Source organism: Puma concolor, chromosome A2 (genome assembly GCF_028749965.1).
Source record: "Puma concolor isolate L17-30 chromosome A2, mPumCon1.1.hap2, whole genome shotgun sequence".
Classification (NCBI taxonomy): Eukaryota; Metazoa; Chordata; class Mammalia; order Carnivora; family Felidae; genus Puma; species Puma concolor.
Window position 1 is genome coordinate 68,850,734 of NC_141668.1, and position 23,257 is coordinate 68,873,990.

The 23,257-nt window shown below is 39.9% G+C and overlaps 1 protein-coding gene across 1 annotated transcript in view; it reads right to left on the reverse strand.

Moving 5' to 3' along the window:
* Nucleotides 1–23,251, reverse strand: part of UMAD1 (UBAP1-MVB12-associated (UMA) domain containing 1) — a 223,378-nt gene extending 200,127 nt beyond the window's left edge. The window contains exons 1-2 of the mRNA XM_025929726.2: nucleotides 23,112–23,251; nucleotides 927–1,017 (exon numbers count right to left, since the gene is read on the reverse strand). Of these exons, the coding sequence (XP_025785511.2) occupies nucleotides 927–1,008 (82 nt within the window). The 5' untranslated portion in view covers nucleotides 1,009–1,017; nucleotides 23,112–23,251. The remainder of the gene's footprint in view (nucleotides 1–926; nucleotides 1,018–23,111) is intronic.
* Nucleotides 23,252–23,257: the final 6 nt, after the last annotated feature.

Consider the following 23,257-nt stretch of genomic DNA (forward strand, 5'->3'; position numbering starts at 1 on the left):
AAATCCAAGGCACCAACCTCCACTTTTCAAGACATGTGAAGCATTTGTCCATGGAAGGGGACCCTGGTCTGACTGGGCCAAGATAGAGATCCTAAGAGGAAGGAAACCAGAATCTGGAAAGAGAGATACCTGAGAAACATCCCAGGGAGCAAATACCCTATGAGTTCATGCAACTCCTCTCAGGGAAAAAGCAGAATTTGGCGGGAGGAAGTCCAGAGTGGGAGAGGATGTGAGTTACGTGGGAACACTGGGTTTTAGCTCATCACCCCTGGGGACAGAACTTCTGGGAAGAACTATACAAAGACTGCAAGTCTCTTCCTCAGGGGAAAGACACACGACACACGAAGGAAATGTTATTTTTCAGAATTCGCCTTGGAAAGAGCATAGTATTTGTTTGAAAGAAATTTTTTTAAAGCCTCCAAAATAGTAATAACTGCAGGTATCAATTTTATAATAGAAAATAAACCAATCTTAACAAACATTTAGGAGACACTATGTAACATATTTCGATTTAAAAAGTATACTTCATTCAGTAAATGATTTATTGGATGCCTAATTTAATTTCAGATGCTAATTTAAGAGGCGAGGTTTGCTGCTATTTATAAAACAGAACTTGACTTTATCAAGGATCCTTCAAGACTTTTGGTTTTTTGCAACTAAAAAGGTTGACCAGCTTATTAGATAGAAAAAAAAGAGACGATTTTTACACATATAATTTGAAGGATGCAGCCAAAGTAATATATAAGAAGAGTGTGACTTGACCAAAATATTCTAAGTGACTGGGGAGCTTTATTTTTATAGATTTCATATACATAAATTAATTAAGGTATTAGTGAGAATTAAAAATCAATCACATAATTTTAAAGTAAACCTTTAAAGGAACAAAAACTCATCCAATTATGATTTTGTTTCTGTAAAAGGCTCACCTAAAAGGACAAATCCATCGGCTTCTGTCTCTGGTACTGTGGGCTTTTTAGATTCCGGAGACTTTCTGAAGAAGTGAAACATTGCTGCTATCTGAAACAGAAACACCACGCAATGTCAGATTCAGAGCAAACTGTAAAAGTCTTAGTAAAATGCCAAACATAAATATATCACAATGATTACTTTAAGGAATTCCATTACCAGTCTTAAAAACATAAGCCCTCTCTTGGTGTCAGAAGACAAAAAGAGAAATTAAGGGGCACAGACTTCCAGTTCCAAACCACACGTGCCTTGAATCATGCAACCTCTCTCAATTTCTGAACATGCAGGAAATAACCCAAGAAATTATTATACGTAAAACTAAAATCAACAGGTAACCCTAGGATATGGAACGATCTCACTAACTATAAATCAGACACTGGAATGGGAAAAGAAAAAGTAAACGAAACAAAAACTTGTCCAGGCTTCTTGTCATGCCAGGTTCATAAAACTGAGGCCACCTAAAAAAAGAAAGGAAGGCACTTCAAACATCATCTACAGTTAGTTACTTGCTTCAGACACTCAGGATTGTATCCACTGCAACCAACTTTAAATTCCCATCAATGCAGATCTTTGTGTTGGCAAGACTGTGTGCTGCCCCCAACACACACACACGCGCGTGCACACGTCTTTCCTCTTTACACTCAGGGAGGACACCGACTCCTAGAAAACAACTGGGAAAGAAGCTGAAGGGAACGCAGGAGGACACATCACATTCTGAGGACAGTCCCTATAAGCAAAGCAATGTAACAGCAAAGAAAGGAAGTCCTGCTGGCAGTAAGTGCTCCACACTTTAGTTTTCAAATATTCTACCCATACCAGAAAATCAAGCAGGGAGGGCAAATAAAGATCCTATCTGAGCAAAGGCCTTCTAGAAACTGAGAAGTGTACTGGGGTTTGTGGAGGTCGACACACCCTTAGCTGCAGACCTGGGTGGACGGTAAAGGAGCCGATTTGTTGACAGAAAACATATTTGGCCAAGTTCACTTTTAAAAAAATAAAAACTGGGGCTCCTGGGTGGCTCAGTCGGTTAAGCGTCTGACTTCGGCTCAGGTCATGATCTCACGGTTGGTGGGTTCAAGCCCCGCTTCAGGCTCTTTGCTGACAGCTTAGAGCCTGGAGACTGCTTGAGATTCTGTGTTTCCCTCTCACTATGCCCCTATGCCAACTCATGCTCTGTTTCTCTCTGTCTCAAAAATAAACATAAAAAAAAAATCTTAAAGGATTAAAAACTGGAGAAGAAAGGGGCTCCTGGGTGGCTCAGTCGGTTAAGCGTCTGACTTTGGCTCAGGTCATGATCTCGCGGTTCATGGGTTCGAGCCCCGCGTTGGGCTCTGTGCTGACAGCTCGGAGCCTGAAGCCTGCTTCGGATTCTGTGTCTCCCTCTCTCTCTGTTCCTCCCCTGCCCTCACTCTGTCTCTCTCTCATTCTCTCAAAAATAAATAAAGATTAAAAAGAATTTTTTTTAATTAAAAAGGATAAAAATAAAAATTAAAAAAAAACTGGAGAAGTAAAAGACAAGGCATGTGATAAAGAAAACAGTTCAGTAAAAGAAAAGGAACAGCCTCTGAAATCCTCAAAGAAAATGCTTACTGGATATAGTGACGGGTCCAAAAGAAAGGTCTGGAGATAGTGTGGCACCCTCAGCAGAGGACAAGGAGATACGGCTTGTGTGGAACTGGTGAAAAAACGAGGTTAGATGCAAAGCAAATGCAGAAGATGAAAAGACAAAGAGTGACATGCTAAGAACAACTGAGTAAGATCAAGAGAAACCTGTGCGAGGAAGAAAACGGGATCAGAAAGGAACTGGTTGGTTTACAAGCAGGAATGTAAGAAAAGAGAGCTCAGATTCAAAGGCTTGACAGACTGGAAAAGGCAACTGACTTCCCAACCCCAAGCAGTTGAAAATGAAGCGGAGAAGGCCTCTGAAAGAACAGCTGATTAAAAATCAACATTGGGTCAGGATCAAATCAAGAGGACACAACGGCTACACCTGATATTAAACCTCAATGTGGATCAATGTGGCACATAGTATATTCCTTCACTTGGGATAAAATGTTTCAGGAAAAACAGACGAAGAGGATAAGTCTTCAGCTGAAGGTTGGCAGAAAAAAGGTACCCTCAAATAATTAAAGGGAGGAGGCACATGTGGGGTGAAAAAGATGAGAAATGTAGCAAATCTGAGAGATCTCTAGCAAAAATTGTAGGTCTGGCTATTGACACATGAAGCTGATTGGAATCAAGCTGGGAAGCCAACAAAATTTTTGAGAGCTGTGTGGCCAAAATGACTACTACTAGTCTGGATTAAAACAGGACTATGACTACTGGATTTTTAGGACAACCCTATAGACAGGAAGCTGCCAGAGAAAACTGCTCAACCCCCAAAGACAGCCTATTCTCTAGGGCCCACTTCAGTGGGAGCCAAGGAAGTTAATGGAAAAGGAAAAAAAAAAAAAGAAAACAACGGATTGGGAGCCTCTCCCGGGAAGCAGAATCTGGGCATAATTAATGAACATCCTCCAAACCAAGGTGGGGTTCCCCCCCAAAAGCCTGCTCAGTGGGATTTCAGAATTGCTACCACTCCATGACAGTTGCGTATCTCCAGTTCCTCCCCTTTCTGAATGGGAGTGGTTTGGGCAGGGTGTTTCCCAGCTCCACCAGAGTGGGAGGGGACATAAGGGACAGGTCTTCTTAATTCAGGAATTCTCCAGACCAAGAGATGGCACAAGAAGGCCTGAGGGGACGATAAGGGACTTCAAGCACTGCTGTGACTGAATGGGGCAATTTGGGTTCCTGCCCTTGGGGAGGGGTGAGTTATTTTGCCTACAAGGAGAAGAGCTGTTACATGTGATGACCACAACTCTCTGCCTTATGGAGCCCTAGGACTACAGTTTACTTCCCTCCTTGGAGGTAGGTATGGCCATGTGGCTTGCTTAGTTCACTGCATCACTGGGGTGCTACAGCAAGGAGGTTTGCGAACACAGAGAAAGAGAAGCCCTTTAAAAAGTGGTTCCTGTTCTAACATATAAAGATAAGCCTTCTAACAGAAGGACTCAAATTTCCAACACTTTTCGTGTCTGGCCACAAAACAGAAATGGAACGAACGTGGAAATTACAAAAGTGGTTCTGGTAAGTCAGTCTCAACCCCCAAAAGTTTAACTATATTATTACAAAACCCAGACCAAACTCCGGTAGTGCAAGAATCTCCTTTTATTTTTTTTAATGTTTTTTTAATGTTTATTTATTTTTCAGAGGGAGAGAGAGCGCAAGCAGGGGAGGGGCAGAGAGAGAGGGAGACACGGAAGCAGGGTCTAGGCTCCGAGCTGTCAACACAGAGCCCGATGCAGGGCTTACAAACCGTGAGATCATGACCTGAGCCGAAGTCAAATGCTTAACCGACTGAGCCACCCAGGAGCCCGAAGAATCTTTTTTTAATTAAAGTATTTTGTACAGCAGTTATAACTTAAGTGAAGCATTTAAGTTTTTCATGACCCAAAACAATGAATTTAAACTATATACAGGCTGCATCAGTTTGTTGTTAGTATGACTGATTGGCGATCATAATATTATAGCCCCTTCTTTTAGAACATTATAAACATCAGAAAAGAAGGGATGACTTAGGTTCCAAGAGTCAAGAAACTTCCAGGCAGGGAAGAAACAGAAGAATCAGTAAGAGAAAGGAAGCAGAGACAGTATGAAAGAGCTCAGAATGGCAGCAAAGAATAGTTTGCTACAAATATTCATCTGAAACAGCTCTAAAATTCTTACGAAAGTACCAATTACCCTCACACCCATCACTCCACCAATGTGACCACCACTCAACTCCCTCCTCAGGATGTTTTCACGTGAAAATCACGTTCCAATTTTACAATACGAGTCTTGGGATTCCCTTTTATGATGAACAGTACTGCTGGCACTAATAATTCTTCATTCCACAAGTATCTAAAGTCAGTCCATCCATGTATCTTTATAGAAATCACTCCATGCACGAAAAGACTATGCCCCTGGACACCATGATGTACAATCAAATTATCTTTATCACATGATATTTTTTCCTATCACTGAAATACACAGGTAGGTCCCCACTCCAGCAGCCAAATTGAGTTGTCTTGCTTAAGACTAGAAACGAGGGAGGAAAAGAGGAGTAACTAAAACCCCACTAACATTTACTGAGCTCCTACAGAGTCAGTCACTATACCAGCATGTCTTACGTATGCTATCCCGTAACTCAGAGACATCTCGCCATGCACACCCAAGTATTCACAACGTGTAAGCAGAAGAATTGAAGTAGATTAAGCATTGGTCCAGGTTTATGTGGCCGCTAAACAGCACAACTAGAATTTTAAACCAAGTCCTCTCGGAACCAACACTTAAAGTTTTTCATCAACAAAGCCCCACGGACAAGGAGCCCTTCACACTTAGGAGGCTTGTGTTGGACTTTAATATAACGGCTCCCAATATTAGTCACATCCATTTCATTAATTCCATTTCTATCTTTATCCATCTCTTCTTTCCCAAGCCTTGCTCAGCTCTAGGTTCAAAAGACATTTACTAATTCCACAACATCCAACTTCAAGAACTTCATTTACTTTCTATTTTATAAACATTTATTAAGTGCTTAGGCCAGATACTGACTGAGCGTTGCAGACACAAGCATTCAACTTCTATCCCGGACGAACAAACACTGCAGCCTCAGCCCACCACATTTCTGAGGCCATCCACAGCAAAAATGAGAGTAATTTAAGAGCCCTAATCCCCAAGCGGAGGAAACTGGTAACGGTCCTGCTGCCCCAAGCGGAGTTTATGGTAAACCCTAAGCACTCATGCTTCTGATGGACGTGGCCTTCACAGTTGGGCTTCTGCTCGGACTTCCCAAGTATATTCTGGTCTCATTTCCTTCCTTACAATTTTGAATATTTTAAGAATTGTCTATAATAAGTGAACTTTACACTCATAAACAGGAAAAATACCAACATTTATAATTAAAAATCCCTCAGGAGCCAGCAGCAGCATTGTTACCTGGCTTGAGCTGGGATCCACGCCAGAGTGAATGTCTCCTAGTTCTCAAACAGGGGAACCCTGGAGCTACTTGATAGAGATGGGGGACAAAGAATTCACTTGCCCAAGTCACAGACTGGGAGAAAATACTTGCAAGTCACATATCAGTTAAAGAACATGTATCTGGAAAACATATAGAACTCTTAAAACTCAGTGATGAGAAAACAACTCAGTAAAAAGTGGGCAAAAGATATGAACAGACACTTCACCAAAGATGGCACACAATCACACGAAAAGATGTTCAACATCCTTAGTCATTAGACAAATGCACGTTAAAATCTCAGCAAAATACCACTATGTACCTATTCAAATATTTAAAACTTTTTAAAAGGCTTGCCGTGCTAACATAAACACACACCTAGCATATGACCCAGACTCTCTACTTCCAGGTATTTACCTAAGAGAGCTGGAAACATATGTCCACACGTGTCCACAAAAGTCATACAGCGTTTTGGGGCGCCTGGGTGGCGCAGTCGGTTAAGCGTCCGACTTCAGCCAGGTCACGATCTCGCGGTCCGCGAGTTCGAGCCCCGCGTCGGGCTCTGGGCTGATGGCTCGGAGCCTGGAGCCTGTTTCCGATTCTGTCTCCCTCTCTCTCTGCCCCTCCCCCGTTCATGCTCTGTCTCTCTCTGTCCCAAAAATGAATAAACGTTGAAAAAAAAAAAAAAAATTTAAAAAAAAAAAAAAAAAAAAAAAGTCATACAGCGTTTTTAGTAACAGCCAAAACCTGGAAACAACACAAATGTCCAAAACCAGATAAATGGCTGAATGGTGGCATATCCCTATTACTATTTAGCAATAAAATGGAACGAAGTCCTAAGATATGCTACAACATGCATAAATCTCAACATAATCATAATAATAATGATAAGCTGAGTGAAAGAAGCCAGAAAAAAGAGTTCATATTGTATGATTCCATTTATATGAACTTCTAGAAAGTGCAAACTAATGTGTAGTGATGGAAAGCAGATCAGTGATTTCCTGGGGAATGGGGACATACAGGGAAGGGGGAGAGGAAGGAGGGGTTATAAAGAAGCATAAGGAAACTCTGGGGGTGATGAATATGTCCATTATGGTGATCACAGGGATGGTCTGAGGGGTACCAACAGAACTCAAAACTCATCACACTGGACACTCTCAATATGTGCAATTTATTGTATGTTTATAAAATACCTCAATAATACTATTTTAAAAATTCATTATTAGCACAATATTCTAGATGTCATATAAACGTTCAGTTCACAATGATGTGGAAAATCATCTCAAATCACTTAAACCACTGTGTGTGTGTGTTACAGATAGTCTTTGTGTAAAAAGCAAAATGCTTCTTTTCTCTGTGCATTCACACAGGACTGAAAAATAAAAGGACAGTGTCTTCACTTCTAATGGTATACAGAGACTGCATATAAAAGGGCTAGCCTGATCGCTAGGCAAGGCAGACCCCATTGTTCTGAAGGGGCACAGGGCAGGGTAGGTAATGTATTTATTTTTTCCTATTATTTTAAGTCTTACCCATGACTTTTAAGTAATATTACCCATGCCAAAAGATTAAGGCAACATGGTTTTCTCAATCTGATGATCTTCTTTCCATTTCAACAGACTTCTAAAAATGTAAATACATCAAATAGACTACAGTTCCTATCTGTGACTGATCAACAACAGCCATTTAACTGTAATAATAATAACATACAAGTTTCCCCTGCTATCTGAAAGTAGAGTGTTTCTATGAAACCTTTCATAAGCCAAAATGGCACAAAGTGAAGAAGCCATTGCCATTAATTTACATGGAAAATTTTTTTCAACATTCCCAGACCCTAAGATAACCTCTCTTGGGCTTTTTTTGGATACCTTAGGATACATCTTGCTAAGGCACACACAGAATAAATGCAGATGAAACCCAGATGCTCACGGACTCAGTTCAGAGTTCTGGTGGGCTTGATGCTGAGATTCTGAGTGTAGTGCCCAGGCAAGGAGCTTGGCAGGGTCACTCTCGCTGCTTAGAGTGCACACTGCCTCTGGAATAGCCCATAGTAAACAAACACTGAACATATTTTCACTTTTCTCTTTTTCTCATAGCAGTGAAAAATCCTCTTCAGATTTGTTTCAAGTTAGCGAAAATGAGTACTAAGGTAGGTCTTTCGCAAGAGCAACAGCAGCATGCATAATATGAACTTTCAAAACGCAGGGGATACCTGTATGGAAGCCTGCGCGCGCGCGCACGCACGCACGCACACACACACACACACACACACACACACTGTTTTTTCTTCATATTTGCTCCGGAAGGATTCCAAAAGGATCAGTGAGAATTACAAGAACCCTGCTGGACTTCACAAATAGGTAGCCTTGACTCCCAACTTCACCTGCCGGGTACGGTACAGACACAAACAAGAAGAAGGAAGGCCTTTCCTGTAAGAAGGGTCATGATGAACAAAGAGCACAGTGTGTTTAGAGGACAGCAAAGGGAGTGACCTCAACAGAGGCATGTAGATAAGCAGCAGAAATCAAGACTGCAAAAAAAAAGACATCAAGAAATCAAGACTGCAAAAGAAAGGTAGAGACAAATGACTGAAAGGGCTGAAAAGTTAAGAAAATGTTAGACTATCCGGAGTGGCATATCAGTGTTTGTTTAATGTTACTGTACAGTCTAGGATCTTGAGGAAATTAGTGTCTCAGAAAGATTAAGTTTAAAATGATATGCTGAAGAGGCTGATTGAGAGCATGGAGTTAAAAAGCTAGAAAGTTGCAGCAAGAAGGGAATGGATTAGGACAGGAGACATCTGAATGAAAAAGAAGGGATGTGCAGAACTATGGAACAGGGCCTAGGGACTCTGGACTCTACAAAACACAGAGGGAAAGGAATTAATACAAGGGGACTGGAAGTTCAAGCCTGACAGACTGAAAAAAGTGATAGAATAAGAAAAGTAGGAAAGGGAAGCTCATTTTAAAAGAAGAAAACAGAATGTTTTCTGAAATTCCATTTCAGACAAGTCAGATGTAGGGAACCAGCGACTGGTACAAATGTAAATATGTAAAATGCAGTCGGGAAAACAGGACCTAGTGCCCCAGAGAAAGGGAGCATGTAGCACTTAAGCATGTAAGTGGTAGCTAAAATCAGGAACATCAGTGTTACTACAAACAGAAAAATGTAAAAGTTCAGGGACTAAGATCATGATCTCTTAAGATCTCCAATTATACTATGAAAACACATCCCCTTAATTATCACCAAAGTGATGTGTACCCTCCCTTTTCTTCAAATTTTCAAAAACATACTTGGCTGTCTTATCAGGACTTAGATGTTAACTCGACTATATTGTTTCACGTTTCAAAACTGCAGAAATGACTGACCTCTTCAGCACAACCCGGGGGTGGTAAATTCAAATGCCAAGCAGCTAAGTACGCATGAAGCCAGCCTCCTGTGAGACAGAATGAGTTTGAAGAGAGCGTGGGCCCGGGCTCCCACAGGCGCCTTGAGAAAAGGAGGGAGGGAAGGGGAGAGATGCCCAGGGAGCCGCGAGGAGGAGCCCTTCACCCAAACAAGGCTTGTGAGGGCTTGAGTCAGGAACCAGGGGAAAAAGCTTTTGAAGGTTTTGAACTAGTAAAGCCTGGAGTCCAATTTGCACTGGCTGTTATGGACAAGGCTAAAACAACAATAACAGTAACCACTACAAACAAACACAGGACCAGGCTGAAGCTGTGGCTGGCTCATCTCTCCCCCGTGGAGAGGATCTCAAAGCATCTAGAGAGCTCTCTCCTGAAGATCTAAAGCCACCTCAGTCTGAAGGTCCCCTGTTAACACCTGTGAATGGGCCCAGGAGGCTGGGGTTACCTACTGCTGCTCCATCTGGCCCAGTCCTTAGAGAAACTTCTAGCTGAATAGACCTCAAGCAGCTTTTTAATATGTCATTTTAGCTGATATGATTTACTTGTAGTTCTTTAATAATCTGTTTTAGCATCTTTTTTGTATATTCTTTACAGTATGTCTCTTTACTGTATTTGTTTTATACTACTTATATCCTTTCTGTAGTTTTTCTTGTTTCTTAAAAAAAAAAGAACAGGCTTGTTAATTATGAAAGTAATTTCTATTTTGTGTGCAGAGAGGAGACAGGCATGTTTATTCTTAGAAAACAAAAATACAGAAAAATATATACCAAACCTAATCGTTGCTGCTACCAGGATGCATGGCCAGTTTATATTCACTTTATAGTTTTTCTGTGGTAATTGCATTTTTCTATTTTCTATTAAAAAACAAAACAAAATAAAACACATGGGGCGCCTGGGTGGCTCAGTTGGTTGAGCATCCACTTTGGCTCTGGGTCATGATCTCGCGGTTCGTGGGTTTGAGCCCTGCGTGTGGCTTTGTGCGGATAGCTCAAGAGCCTGGAGCTGGTTTGGGCTTCTGTGTCTCCCTTTCTCTCTGCCCTTCCCCCACTCAGGCTCTCTCTTTCATTCAAAAATAAATAAAAAAATTAAAAAGAAAACCACAACAGACGGCACCTTTGGCATTTCCAATCACAGTTCCATGTAGGAATGTGGGCCCAGTATCACCGAGTCTGATATTTCAAGAGAAAGCAGAAATCAGATTATTTTGGAAAAAAATCTACTCTTTAGCTGATAGCAAGAAACTCAAAATATGTAAAAATACTCCAGAGACTGAATAAATCTTCCACAAACTGGATGTGGCCTTCAGGTGCAAAATTTTAAACCTAGGCCAGGAATGGGCTTAATAGCTTGCATCTGATCAGTATAAAGAAAAACTGTGAAAGGATTTGGAATTCAGTGAATATTCTGGCTAGCTTATCCATCTGGGTTATTGTAACCTTTGTTTATCTTTGACTAGGTTATATTACAACTCTGTAGGTGGTAACCTGTAGAAAATGGATAGTCATGCAAATAATTCCTGTCCACAGAAATGTATCTGGTAGAAGGCATCCATTACGGCTTTGTGGGAGTGACCAGTTTTACACCATTTATAAATTCAACATTTCCCCTTTGACTATAAATGTGCGGTGATACTTTGAGTTCTCTTTTGAAGTAGTTATATCTTACTAGTTCCCTGCTTAATGGACTCAGTAAAGTCTCTGGCAGATTTTGTATCTGTATAAGAGAGAGGACTCTAAGCTCTTTTTAAATTTATCCACTAACTCTGGACTACCAATTAGGATTACCCAAAGATTCGCCTCTGTTTTGCCATCCCACATTGGTGTTTTATTGTTGAAGGTTTGTGACATTGATATAATAGGGGAAAGGTGCAGACATCTGGGAGGATAAGCAAGAGGGGAGCAAGGAAAGAAACTGATGTCACAGACGAGCTCCCCTGAAGTGTGAAAGCCAATTAATTAAACTGAAGCATTAACATAAATTTTATTTCCAACTCTCAGATTTTTTAACTGCTCCACCCCCCAAAAAGAAAAAAAGCACTCAGAAAAGGAAAAAAACAAAGAACTGAATCTTGGATCTATAGCTGTGTTTCAAACTGCAGGTCCCGACCTTTTAGTGGAAATAAACTCAATTTAGTGGGTCATGACCACATTTTTAAATAGAATGAAATAGAAAAAAAGGTGCCTGGGTGACACAGTCGGCTGAGCATGTGACTCTTGATTTCAGCTCAGGTCATGATCTCAGCATCGTGGGATCGAGCCCCATGTCAGGTTTTGTGCTGATTGTGGAGTGTGCCCCTGCATCTCTCTTTCTCTGCCCCTCTCCCCTGCATGCTCTCTCTTTTTCTCTAAAATAAAAAGAAGAAAAGGAAGCAAAAAAGATTATCAAGAGAGCATCATATATGGTAAAAAATGTTTTACGAACTTTTGCCTTTGGGTGCATGTGCTAGGTCATGATATGAAATGTATTTCTTAGTTCAGGTTACAGGCGAAAGAGTCTCAAAGCCACTAATCATACGTTAGTGCTCACATACCCCCTAAAAGAATTGTGAAAAATTATGCATCCCTGCATTTTTTAAGGTAATATCTAAAATTTTCCATTGAAAATTATAAAGGATGTAGTTTCTAGCACATTATAAATATCCACATGTTGAAAAAAAATGTTGTAACATTCTTTTAAACTTATCCAATGGAGGGGCTCCTGGGTGGCTCAGTCGGTTAAGCATCTGACTTCGGCTCAGGTCATGATCTCATGGTTCGTGAGTTTGAGCCCTGCATCAGGTTCTGTGCTGACAGCTCAGAGCCTGGAACCTGCTTCAGATTCTGTGTCTCCCTCTCTCTCTCTCTGCCCCTCCCCTGATCGCACTCTGTCTCTCTCTCTCTCTCTCAAAAATAAATAAATGTTAAAAAATACTAAAAATAAAAATAATAAATAAATAAATAAATAATTTATCCAATGGAGGGGGCACCTGGGTGGCTCAGTCGGTTGAGCATCTGACTCTTGATTTCTGCTCAGGTCATGATCTCACAGTTCATGGGATAGAGCCCTGTCAGCGCAGAGCCTGCTTGGGATTCTCTCTCTGTCTCTCTCTATGCCCCTCCCCTGAGTGTTCTCTTGAGTGCGCAAAATGAATAAACACTTTTAAAAAATAAACATCCAGTGAAATCTAAAAACCAGAGCATTTTAATATCCACCATCAACCATTTAAAAAATAGGTGAACAAGCTCTTTTCTAACAGTAAGAAATTTTACATTGTTCTTTTTTTCTTCTTGTAGTAGTATTTTCATTCCATTTCTGCTGGTCTGGAGTAGCTCACAGATGCCCTCAGCACGCACCAGCGCAGCTTTTACGACGTACCCAGATGAATACAGAGTGGTGGTGGTGACCTCACTGTGAAGACTGCCTGCCCTCTAATATAACACTTTGAACCTTTTCACTTGTTACCTAACTGGAAAGTGACATCATGTGCGTTATCTAATAGCTGTTAAAAATTGAAGATATAGGATTTAATAAAACTCACTTCCCTAACATGATCCTATCGTTGCTTTTAGCAAATTGATAAACAGGTATGAGTTTTAACCAAAACAGAATACCTAAAATACTTATAAAGTTGGAAGATCTCAAGCTACGAATTGATAATTATATAGCATCGGGCAAGGCAGGATTCTGGAAGAGTGGAAAGGAGCTCCAGAGGACTTCACAGTGCAGATTCCAACAGGGCCCAGGCTGGAACTTTTTTTCTTCATTTTGTAGTTTTTTTCCTGGATCTGGGTCGGGGGGTGTTTCCAGTTGATCACCACAACTTGATGACTTTTAACAGCTGTCTTTATTTGCCACAGAGGCTGCAGCTGATAATCTCAACTGCCAGCTTTTCATGAGTATGGAAGACACATACTGCTCAGAGCTGTTGCCATAATAATAAGATCCCGCTATCATGGAAGCATTATATAATCCGGAATTACTAATTTTCTGGAATTTTCTCTAGCAGAACTGTTTTTCAAGCGTATGATAAAGTCATCTTGGAAAGTCACAGTTGGCCCAAGAAAATTTTAGGATAGAACCTTTCTTCTCAGATCCTTTTTCCATCATTGCATACAGATGGTTTCACCAAGGGTAAAATGGACCTGATGCAATTTTACTCTCCTCCATTACTTTGTAAATAAATATGACCCCCAAAGTCTCTGTTAGAATCGTCAGGGAAGCTTTGTGTAGTTTTGTTGTTGTTGTTGTTGTTGTTGGATTCGGGGATTTTCGATGGTTTGTTTTCCTTTTAATTAGCTGTCCTTTTATTTTCGGGATCAAAACTGGTATCCTGATAGTGGTAAGAATTGACTGTTTTCTTCCTTTACTGCCCCTTATTTATAAAACAAAATAAAAAAACAGAACAGCATAGTAATGTCTCCCCTGATTCTACTAATTTAGGAAGATAAAATCTCCCATTACATTAAACCAGGGTTTCTCCATCTCTTCACTCTAAGCATTAGGATAATTCCTCGTTGTAACCTGTAAATTGTTCCTCTAGGGATGGGTGCGATCACCTAATATGTGATGCACTCCAGTCAGCAGATATCTTAATTTCAAGAGGTTTTACCTTCTTAAAAAAAAAAAAAAAAAATCCCTTTTTAATGCAGTACATGTGAAAACCATAGATTTTTTTTTTTTTCTAAAGAAAGATACTATGGGAATGCAAGCTGGTGCAGCCACTCTGGAAAACAGTAAGGAGGTTCCTCAAAAATCCAAAAATAGAACTACCCTGGGACCCAGCAATTGCACTACTAGGCATTTATCCAAGGGATACAGGTGTGCTGCTTCGAAGGGACACATGCACCCCCATGTTTATAGCAGCACTATCAACAATAGCCAAAGTATGGAAAGAGCCCAAATGTCCATCGATGGATGAATGGATGTGGTATATACATACAATGGAGTATTACTCGGCAATTAAAAAGAATGAAATCTTGCCATTTACAAATACGTGGAAGGAACTCAAGGGTATTATGCTAAGTGAAATTAGTCAGAGAAAGACAAAGATCATATGAATTCACTCATATAAGGACTTTAAGAGACAAAACAGATGAACATAAGGGAAGGGAAACAAAAATAATATAAAAACAGGGAGGGGGACAAAACAGAAGAGACTCATAAATATGGAGAACAAACTGAGGGTTACAGGAAGGGTCCTGGGAGGGGGGATGGGCTAAATGGGTAAGGGCACTAAGGAATCTACTCCCGAAATCATTGTTGCACTATATGCTAATTTGGATGTAAGTTAAAAAAAAGATAAAAAATAAAACAAATTAAAATAAAAAAAAAATAAAGATGCTAAATAGTGTGAAGAGATATAGAAATTTAGAAGATAAAGCTGTTGCCTTTTAAGAGCTTGCAACCAAATTTTGCTTATGATTTATATCATTTGGGTCTCATTCATTCACCAAGAAGGTAATTTAGAGTCAAATTTTAATGTCACCCTGACTGTAAAGTAATGACACAATGATATGTTTTTATGTTTTAGAAAAGCTACAAACATAATTGTACCTAAATGCCACCAAAAAGCCATTTAAGTTTTTTTTATTAAGTAAAATAAAATTGTTTTAAATAAACTCTACCCCTGACGTGGGGTTCAAACTCATAGCATCAAGATTAAGAGTCACATGCTCTACCAACTGAACTAGCCAGGCATCCCAAAACCATTTAAGTTTTGCTTTAAATAACACAGATTCCAACGAATACAATACTAATTTCTACCCACTGCATTCAATGTTGCTACTCTGAAATAAAAAAAATCCTGAAAAAGACTCCAGACAACTCTATCAAAAAGCATCTGTTCACATAAAACAAAATCTTGGGGCATATTTAAACAATGTTCTATGGGAGAATGCAGTCCTCAGGGAGAATGATGTACGGTCACACCTCTTTACAACTCTCTACAGCACAGAGAAACCTAGAATTAATAGAAATAAGAATAATAAAACATTCAGTGCAAGTCTTCAAATTGCTCTAGCTGCTCACTTAAATACATTTAACACATAACAGGAACCATGACATTCAGCTTCCAAAAGGACTCACTCCCAAAATTGCTTATAAAAGTCTCCATTATTTGACTTTTTTTCTTTTCTTTTTTTTTTTTTTTTTTTTTTTTAACTCATAAACAACAGATTTATATTTTATAATTCTGGAGGCTTGGAAGTTCAAGATCAAGATGTCAGCAGATTCACTGTCTGGTGAGAACTTGCTGCCTGGTCCATACACAGCTGTCCTCCCCCTGTCCCCTCACATAGTGGAAGGGGTCATTTGACTTTCAAAACAACCTAAATGTATCATCAAAAGTCTCTACCTGCTCTCCAAATAAAAGCACACTGCTATGGGGTTACTTGCCTGGCTCAGTCGGTAGAGCATGAGACTCTTGATCTCAGGTTCATGAGTTCAAGCCCTGTGATGGGCATGAAGCCCACTTAAAAAACTAACTAAATAAACTGCTAAAATCTAGTCATTTGTTCACTTGTTCACTTTTTAATTCATTCAACCAACATGTTTTAAAGGCCAAATACCAGCCAGGCACAGTGTTATGCCCTAGAGAAACAAAACCAGACAAGGCCCTTTCTCCAAATTCAAGGGAGTCCCCAGTCTATTTGCTGCCTTCTGGCCTGCTTCTCTACCACCTCCTCTGTGCAGGTGGGTACGAAGCATGGTGCTGAGACCTGGGTAAAAACAGCACTAGCACAGCAAGTAGCTAACAAGTCGCTAACAGTCTAGTCAAGAGGTATTGCTATCTGTCTGAAGACTTGCTTCAGACTCCCAAGGAGGTAAAAGGCTGGCTGTTTTATACCTCCTTCCCAAGTTTTCATCAAAATGCACATAAAGAAGATAAAACCTGGCAACAGCTCTCTCAACCATATGTCAAAGTCTGACTCAAATTCCCATCAGTGCACAATCACAGGGGTCTGACCAAGAAGGACAATGGAGCCAGAATTCATTACTATACTCTCTGCCACTTTTATATCTTCTGAAATCCTAGCCACTGAATGACCATTGTAAAACAGCTTAAATTTGTTTTTGACTGACTGATCGTGTGAAAGGATGAAGAGTATTTATGGTAATGTCTTAAATATAAATAGGTTTTATGTACGCCCAAGCTAACAAAAGAATAAAGAAACCCCATTAGAAACCAGAAAGGACATGGGTCTACAAATCCGCAGGAGTATATGCAAGTACTGAAGCTAATGTTTTCCCTATGGCCACTGCTGAGTTCTAATAGCTAAAAGTCTGGGTTTTAATGATCTGTGCCCCATAGGGACAAGGACAAAGTCTGGGGCTCAAACACCTTGGGAGGTAGGAAACACGAATCTTCTCTGAAGAAACACACCCTCAGACTAAATCTCAAAGAAATCACCCAAAACTTCCAAGAAATATGAATTCATGATCAAAAATGACTATACAAATGAACAAACAAGCCACAGCAAGGGTAAGTCAACAGAATCAAAAAACTCTACAGAATGAGACCCATTAGGACTGTGGGTGTCAAAACTAGGTTATAAATAGATATACTTTATATCCTGTAATATTTGAAGAAATAAAGGAGACCAGAAACTATGACAAGAGAATATCAACTCCTAAGATCTAGGAGTTGATAAAAAAACAAAAAAACAAAAAACAAAAAAAAAACAAACAAGGTTTCCAGAAACAAGCAAATAAAAAATAGTATTGAAATGAGATACAGCAAATAAGTCACAACTTCATAAAGAATTAGTAAACTGAAAGATATGAAAGAAATTATCCAGAATTCAAAGAATCAAAACCGATGAATTATAAAACAGAGGTCAAGAGCACACGAGAACATCTTATTTCTAATCAGAGTTCTAGAAGGAGTTAGATAATAAGAGAGAGGCACTATTCAAAGGGATGATGGTTGAAAATGTCCCGATGCTAATAAAACAAGAATTATCAGATTCACGAAGCACAATGTATCTTCCAGCAAACTAAATGAGAGAAATCCACATCAGGATATATTATACAGTAAAACTGCAGAACACCAAAGACAAACTGAGGATCAAGCAGAAAGAGACATGAAAACTTACAACATAATCACAGTTTCAAAGAAAAGTAAGTATTATAAGAGCAAAGTAGTATCAAGGTAGTTTTGAAAGACAGTAACTGTCCATTTAGAATTCTACACCACAGAAAGAGGGGTAAACCCATCCTTTGAGAACAAGGATAAAATAAACATATTCAGAAAAATATATACCCATGGAGTTTATTATCAAAGATTCTCACTAAAAGAACCTCAAAAAGAGGGGAAATGATACCAAAGAAAAGGTTGACATGTAAATATGAGATGTAAATATGATAAATAAGTAAATAATTCTAAGTCGGTACCAACTGCATAAAGCAATAATAATGCTAAATTTGTGGGGTTACAAGAAATCAAGATAGAACTAGGGGCGCCTGGGTGGCTCAGTTAGTTAAGTGTCCAACTTTGGCTCAGGTCATGATCTCGTGGTTTGTGAGTTCGAGCCCCGCATTGGGCTCTGTGCTGACAGCTCAGAGCCTGGAGCCTGCTTCGGATTCTGTGTCTCCTCCTCTCTCTGCCCTTCCCATGCTCATGCTCTCTCTGTCTCTCAACAATAAATAAACGTTAAAAAATTAAAAAAAAAAAAAGAACTAAAACTCTAGACAGCAGCATAAAAATAGGGAGAAAGGTAAATAGAGATACAGGTTCTTGTGGTGACACAGAGTACAGTAACTTTAGACTTTAAGTTCAATATGCATGTTAAAGGGTGACCACAAAAATTGTAAAAACGATACATAACATTTAAACTAATAGACAGGAGGGGTGTCTGGGTGGCTCAGTCAGTTAAGCATCTGACTCTTGATCTCAGCTCAGATCTTGATCTCAGCATCATGAGTTCATCATGGTTCATCAGAGCCATGTTGGGCTCTGTACTGGGCATAGAGCCTAATTAAAATAAAACAAACAAACTACTAAGTAATACAAATGAATAAAATGAAATTAAGGAAAAAAACTTGAAAGGTCAATTCAAAAGAAGGCAAGAGGGGGAAAAAAAATAAACAACAAAAAAGCAGAACACAGGATGCACAAAATGACTATAAAAATGAATCCAAAAATATCAATAACCACAATCCATGTAAATGAACAAAAGATAGGAAAACTGAACCTCCAGCTACAGGCTTGGGATTCTAGCTCTCAAAAGAAATTACAATTAAAAGTAAAAATATATATACCATTCATGATAGCAACCAAAACAAGGTAGCTAGAAATAAATCTAATCTAAAAATCAAAACTTTTCTATAGAAAATGATGAAACTTTTTGGAAAGATGTTAATAAGACCAAAGTAGGTCAAAAAAAGTAAAAGTTGTCCTTATATGTTACTTCTCCTGAAATCAATCCAAAGAGTCAATGCAATCGTGATCAAATCTCAATATGATCTTTGATGGAACTCAACAAGCTAAATTCGTAGACAGCCGCAAAGCGGCGAGAATTATGAAGACATTCCTGAATAACACAAGATAGAAAAACTTGCCCCCCAGACATCAAAAATTAATACAGGGCCAGAGTATTGAGGAGCCTGGTACCGCTGGTACAGGGAGAAACAGACCAACAGAACAGAACCAAAGCTCAGGAACAGACCCACACATATAGGAAAACCTAGGTGATGCTGAAGGTTTGTTGTTGATGGTGATGTAGTCAATAAATGATGCTGGGACTGAAATGAAAACAAAAAACTCACAACAATGGGTAGCTCAGTCGGTTAAACATTCCCCCCCCCCCTTTTTTTAATCTATTTAGAGAGAAAGAGAGAGAGAGCACACAAATGAGCAGGGGAGAGGCAGAGAGAATCCCAAGCAGGCTCTGCACTGCCAGTACACGGCCCAACATAGGGCTCAAACTCATGAACCTGTGAGATCATGATCTGTGCTGAAAACAAGAGTGGGATGCTTAACCTACTAAGCCACCCAGGCTCCCCAAAGCATCCCACTCTTGATCTCACGGTAGTGAGTTCAAGCCCTGGATTGGTCTCCACACTGGGCATGGAGCCTACTGAAAAAAAATACAAAAACAAAAGAAATTGGATACCTATCTGACAACATACATAACTCAATTCTAAATGATGGATTATTTTTTAAATATGAAAGACAAACTATGTTTTTAAATATATAATATCTTTAAGAGCTTGTTTTAAGAAAAGATTCTTAAATGAGAATTTTTAATTGACTTTTTCAACTATATTAAACAAAACGGGGAAACATTTTAAATATATTAAAAGAGTTCCTTCCAATAAAAGAAAGGGGGAAAAAAAGGAAAGAAAGAAAAAAATTGATAAGTCAAAAACTTGGAAACGCAGTATTGCTATCCACACTAATACAGAAAGCTCCCAAAAATTAGTAAGAATGGGGGCACCTGGGTGGTTCAGTCCATTAAGCATCCGACTTGGGCTCAGGTCCTGATCTCAAGGCTCAACTCAAACCCTTCACTGGGCTCTGCACTGACAGCTCAGAGCCTGGAGCCTGCTTGGGGTTCTGTGTCTTCCTCTCTCTCTCAGCCTCTCCCCTGCTCATGTGTGCACGCGTACGCACTCTTTCTCTGTCTCAAAAATAAGCACTAAAAAAAATTAAAAATAAGCATAAAAGAACAAAACACTGACACACACAAATGTCCAAAAAATATTTGAAAAGCTGTTCAATCTTATTAGTAATCAGGGAGAGCAAATTATGACCACAAGAAACTATTTTATCTCCATCAGATTAGGAGTAAAAAACTTTCAGAGTTGCCAAAAATGTGCATCAACTGAAATTCTCCTATACTTCTGATAAAACAATAAATTGGTATGACTAGTTGGAGTTCAGTATAGTTGACCTTTGAACAATGTGGGGATGGGGTGCACACCCTACCCACCCCTACAGTGGTGGAAAAATGAATATAATTTTTGACTCCCTCCAAAACTTAACTACTAATAGTCTACTATTGACAGGAAGCCTTACCAGAAGCCATAAACAACTGATTAAAACATATTTTATATGTTATATGTATTATATACGGTATTCTTCCAATATACTACAAAAAAGAAAATATTAATTAAAAAAACTTTTTTAATGTTTATTTATTTTTGAGAGAGAGAGAGTGCAAGCAGGAGACAGGCAGAGAGAAGAGGGAGACACAGAATCCGAGGCTGGCTCCAGGCTCCAAGCTGTGAGCACAGAGCCCCATGAAGGGCTGGAACTCACAAACTCACCATGAGATCATGACCTGAGCTGAAGTCGGATGCTTACCCAACTAAGCCAGCCAGGCATCCCCCAAAAAAGAAAGGTTTTTTTTTTTTTTTAATTTTTAGTGTTTATTTATTTTTGAGAGAGAGAGACAGAGCTCAAGCTAGGCAGGGGCAGAGAGAGAGGGAGACACAGAATTCAAAGCAGGTTCCAGGCTCTGAGCTGTCAGCACAGAGACTGATGAGGGGCTGGAACTCACCAACCGTGAGATAATGACCTGAGTCAAAGTTGGATGCTTAACCGACTGAGCCACTCAGGCTCCTCTAAAAAAGAAAGTATTATTAAGAAAATCTTGAATAAATCACATTTACAGTACTGTACTATATTTATAAAAAAAAATTGGAAACAAGTGGACCTATGCAATTCAAACCTGTGTTGTTCAAGGGTCAACTGTATTTGGTTTTACTAGTAAAGTTGGAGACACACATCCTAAGTTCTACTGATATACCTCTGCACAAGTATACCAACTAATAGGTACAAAAATATGCATGCATAGCAGCCCCATATGCAATCAAAATGTCAGTAACACAGCAAAACAGCTGAATGAAAAGAATGAACTCACCTACATATGTCAACATGGATTAATCTCAAAAACAACCAAAATAAACAAGTCAAAGGATATATATCCTATGATTCCATTTATAGAAAGGTCAAAACCAGCAAAATCAAACATACCATGTAAGAATGCCAACATGTGTGATAAACTATATAGAAAAGCTTAGAGTGCTGAACACAAATTTCAAGATAGTGTTTATTTGTGGCTCCTCTAGAGGGGAATATAACTGAGGAAGCACAAACTATTAATTGGCTAAATTCCATTTCTTCCCCTGAATGAGTTCATTTAATTTCTCTGGAAACTATGCATAACAGCCATGTATACTCTTCTCTGTGCATTATGTATTACACAATACATTTAAATGACTCCAAAAATATCCAAAAATATGTTTTAAATTATTTTCTTGTTCATCTTTCTGTTGTTGTTTTTTTAAAGGCCATTGGTATGTGAAAGTGGTCTTTTAATTATAATAAAACAATGATATTAGCATCTGGTACATTAAGGGCTGCTTTTTTTAAAAACTGCTATTAAAGATATTCATGCCTACCTTACCCTTTATAACGCACATCAACTTGTTTCCCAAAACAACAGTGTGCAAAATAAGTCAAGGTTTATGCACAAAAATATAAACTTTATGGACTTGAGCCAGTACAACCACCATTCTTGTATACACTAACTCACATGCACCCTGCATCTGGCTAAAGAAATCCTTTAAATTTGTTTTCGTGACAGCTAAATTAAAAGACAAATATATTCAGCTAAATAAACACTGAGGGAGGGTATCATTTAATTATGGCACATCTGTCTTAAACTGCCACATGAAATCTCAAAAAGAATCTTCTTTGCTTAAGGCAACTACGAGACTAAATTAGGAGCCTCCGTCTAGTGCCTGAATTTGAATGGTGACAACTCAGGATCTTTAAGCAAATTCATGGACTCAGTTTCCAAAAAGTGATAATACTCCAATAAAAAAAGTTGTTGTCCCCCCCCCCCCCCATTTCCGCAGTAGCGTTGGCAGGTATTTTTATGAGCGCTCATTCTAGAATATCCCTGGCAAGGCAGTACCAATCCCAGGAGATAAAGCTCTGAAATCAACATTCACATGAACCAGCTAAGGTTTTAAGAAACCCCCCATCCCCGAATCTCATTGAAACAAACATTTTATCTTCGAAGCCTCCAACGTCCTGGTGCGTAGAGGGCAATGTGGGGGTAAGATTGCCGGGGAGTTGAGTCCGTGAATCACATGGACAAAACTTAGCTGGGATCTTGCAAAACATTCATATTATCTAACCCTTTCACTTCGTGATAAGTAAACTATGTCAGGGAGAGGCGCACCTGCTCAGGATCTAACATATTTAAATTCGTCTCCTCTCCTAGCTCAGTGATCCTTACCCCCACCCATTCTGAAAAGCATCAATTTGTTGCTAACACGCAGGAGGCGAGAAAACTTGCACTTCCTTAGTGTGGCCAGGTTGCAAGGGCTAGAAAGAGTCGAGTATTAGGTTAGCCCTTCTTCTAACAGGTGGGAAACCGAACGGTAAGTGACGCAGCTTAAGCGGTTAAATCACCGACCCTCTGCACCTAGCAGCAAAGGCCTGACAAAAGCAATGTAAGATCACTGGAGACCCCACTTCCCGTCTCCAGGAGGGCAGGTGTCAAAAACAACCGATCCCTCCATTTCAGCAAAAAATCCCGCGCTTCCCACGCAGAACCGGGAAGAGGGGAGGCGGGGAAACGCGAACGGTCGATAAGCAGCACCAGGAACGCCGCGGCGGGGCAAGCACCGAGTCCCGCCTCTCTCATCTGCATCCGTCGATAGGGGAGAAAGAGAAACACTAAGGTTGCGGCGCCTCCCGCGAGAAGAGGTACCTGAGGCTAGCGCCGCAGTCCCCCGTCGCTACCGCACCGGAGCCCAACACCCTGCTTCCGGGGTCAAATCCGGGAGGGAGGCCCGAGATCGCGGGAGGGAGCCTCAAGCCCCTCCCCGCCCAAGCCCCGCCTCCACTGCCCACTCT